Raw genomic sequence first — 2,731 nt, 5'->3', positions numbered from 1 at the left:
CTCTGCTTGGGGAGGGGGAATAAAAGAGTTTTACGAAACCCTCAGCTCCTGACACTGGTACTCCCCATTTGTAAGAACACTTTCCTACGGAACTTTCCAAGTCATTGCTGTGCCCATTTCACAGAAACAGGAAGCAAGGGCATCAGAATTCTTTCGGGGGTTTTTTTAACAAAAACTCTAAGGCGCACCTATCAGAGCCTGGCACAAAATGGTGGTTCGGGGGGTGGAGCCACACCCACAAATCGTACACCAGAATGACCTGCATTCTACAAGTGCAAATCTGTATTTGACATACGACACATCAGTTAATCTGGCCCCAAACTCTTAATATTGGTTAGCAGTGTTGGAATCGCGGGGGGGGGGGGATAGAACAGATCAAAAGCAACCAATTAATAATATTTGCATTCTGCAGACGAGGTTAAACAATTAAAACAAGACCAGCCACGGCAACATTTATTTTCACTTGCTGATGTTACACTATCAGGCGTCAGAAATATTCATTATATTATTTGTACCCGTCCCATCTGGCTGGGTTGCCCCCTCACCAATCTTCTACAGTCCACCAAGTAGATCATAATCTACCTTCCATCTGTTGGCTCCGTTCTAGACTGTGGTTAGCCACCTCCTCTCAATTCATTTTCTAGCAAGAATGCAACGTGATCCCATTTGCCGCGCCACAAATCCCTCTGAGCCACAGAGAAAGCGAAAGGAAAAAGTGCATTGGAACTCCGGATTCTTCCATCAAATTAACGCTCCACCGCTCATTATCCGTTTTAATCATATTTGATCAGCCACTAAGCCAAACCACCTCACCCAGACTATGCAAAGGAGAAGAAGACATGTCTACTGAAATAGCTGGAAGTCCCACTGTCCTCGGGTACGCAGACCCAAGTCCCTCAGGAGCGGTCTTCACTTGCCGGACATGATCCGCAGGAATTCCTCGTAGTTGACCTGACCATCTCCGTCCACGTCAGCCTCCTTGATCATGTCCTCCACCTCTTCGTCCGTCAACTTCTCACCTAGCTTGGTCATGATGTGGCGCAGCTCCGCAGCGCTGACGTAGCCGTTGCCGTCCTTGTCGAAGACCCGAAAGGCGTTCCGGATTTCTTCCTCCCCATCGGAGTTCTGGATCTTCCTGGCCATCAAGGATAGGAACTCTGGGAAGTCCACAGTGCCGTTCCCGTCAGCATCCAGCTTATCGATCATTTCCTTGAGCTCGGCTTCTGTTGGGTTTTGCCCAAGAGACCTCATGACGGTGCCCAGCTCCTTTGTGGTGATGGCACCATCTCCATCTTTGTCAAAGATCAGGAAGGCCTCCTTGAACTCAGCGATTTGGTCTTCTGAGAGATGTTCAGCCATGGCTTCCTCCTTGCTTCTGACAACTTCCACGGTCGCCCTGTGACTGCCTTGGCGTTCGCCGGTGCAATGAAGAAGTTCTTCTCTTCCCTTTTTTGGGAGTTGCCAAGAACCGCGGGTGTCTTCTCTGGCCCTCGGCCCAGGGATGAGCCACAATTTGGGGAAAGGTTAGGCAACACCCAGGTGGAGCTTCTGCTGGAGCAAAGTGAATCACGGGGAAGTAGGAGATCCACACCCTTTTAAGTTACACAACCTGCCTGTCCCGTTTGGGTAGAAGAGGCCAGAAGGTAGCGTACATTATTTTATTTTATTTTGGATTCCATGTAATTGGAGGAAGGGGAATCATGAAATTAGAAGTGTGGTTTTATAGGAAGGCCTTCATTTGTGGGCAAAAGCAGTTTGCAGAATCTTGGGATACTAGAGGTAAAAGGGTTAAATTGTAAAGGACCCCCTGGATGGTTAAGTCCAGTCGAATTTGACTATGGGGTGCGGCGCTCATCTTTGTTTTCAGGCCGAGGGAGCCGGCATTTGTCCACAGACGAATCTTGGAGGTCCCAGGCCACAGGGAGGTTAGGCTGGCCTCAACCAGAGCCAGGGCCTTTTCGGCCGTGGCCCTGATCTGGTGGAATGCTCTGTCCCAAGAGACTAGGGCCTTGTGGGACTTGACATCTTTCCGCAGGGTCTGCAAGACAGAGCTGTTCCACCAGGCCTTTGGCCAAGGCACAGCCTGACCCCCTCCTTTGGTAATCCTCATAGAACTCCAGCCCAGTGGTTGCCATTAATTTGATTTGAACTTATTTTATAATTAATTGATTTTAGAATGCTGTATTATTTTTCATAGGGACGTGGGTGGCGCTGTGGATTAAACCACAGAGCCTAGGGCTTGCCGATCAGAAGGTCGGTGGTTCGAATCCCCACGACGGGGTGAGCTCCCGTTGCTCGGTCCCTGCTCCTGCCAACCTAGCAGTTCGAAAGCACATAAAAGTGCAAGTAGATAAATAGGTACCACTCTGGCGGGAAGGTGAGCGGTTTAGTCATGCTGGCCACATGACCTGGAAGCTGTACGCCGGCTCCCTCAGCCAGTAAAGCGAGATGAGCGCCACAACCCCAGAGTCGGCCACGACTGGACCTAATGGTCAGGGGTCCCTTTACCTTTACCTTTACCTTTACCTTTACCTTTATTATTTTACTGTTGTTAGCCACTCTGAGCCCGGCTTCAGCTGGGGAGGGCGGGATATAAATAAAATATTATTATTATTATTTATTATGTGGGCAGCAGGACTAAACTGCTTCTTCCACAACAGGACACTGTGATGGAAGCCAGAGCGCATGGAAACACCATTCACCTTCCCGCCAATAGATGACATAATAAAAG

General features: G+C 49.3%; 1 protein-coding gene across 1 annotated transcript; it reads right to left on the bottom strand.

The window, feature by feature from the left end:
* Positions 1-414: 414 nt before the first annotated feature.
* Positions 415-1,494, bottom strand: LOC309352010 (neo-calmodulin). The gene has a single exon (XM_081880266.1). It carries the CDS (start codon positions 1,357-1,359, stop codon positions 910-912), a length of 450 nt encoding a protein of 149 aa, XP_081736392.1. The 5' UTR covers positions 1,360-1,494; the 3' UTR covers positions 415-909.
* Between the last annotated feature and the right edge of the window lie 1,237 nt (positions 1,495-2,731).

Source organism: Podarcis erhardii, assembly GCF_964252035.2.
Source record: "Podarcis erhardii genome assembly, chromosome: 10".
Classification (NCBI taxonomy): Eukaryota; Metazoa; Chordata; class Lepidosauria; order Squamata; family Lacertidae; genus Podarcis; species Podarcis erhardii.
Note: the sequence above shows the minus strand (reverse complement) of the source record. Positions and strands in the feature narration are given on the sequence as shown.

Excerpts from the sequence above, each read along its gene's own strand:
- LOC309352010 (XM_081880266.1), bottom strand. The coding sequence starts at position 1,359 with ATGGCTGAACATCTCTCAGAAGACCAAATCGCTGAGTTCAAGGAGGCC.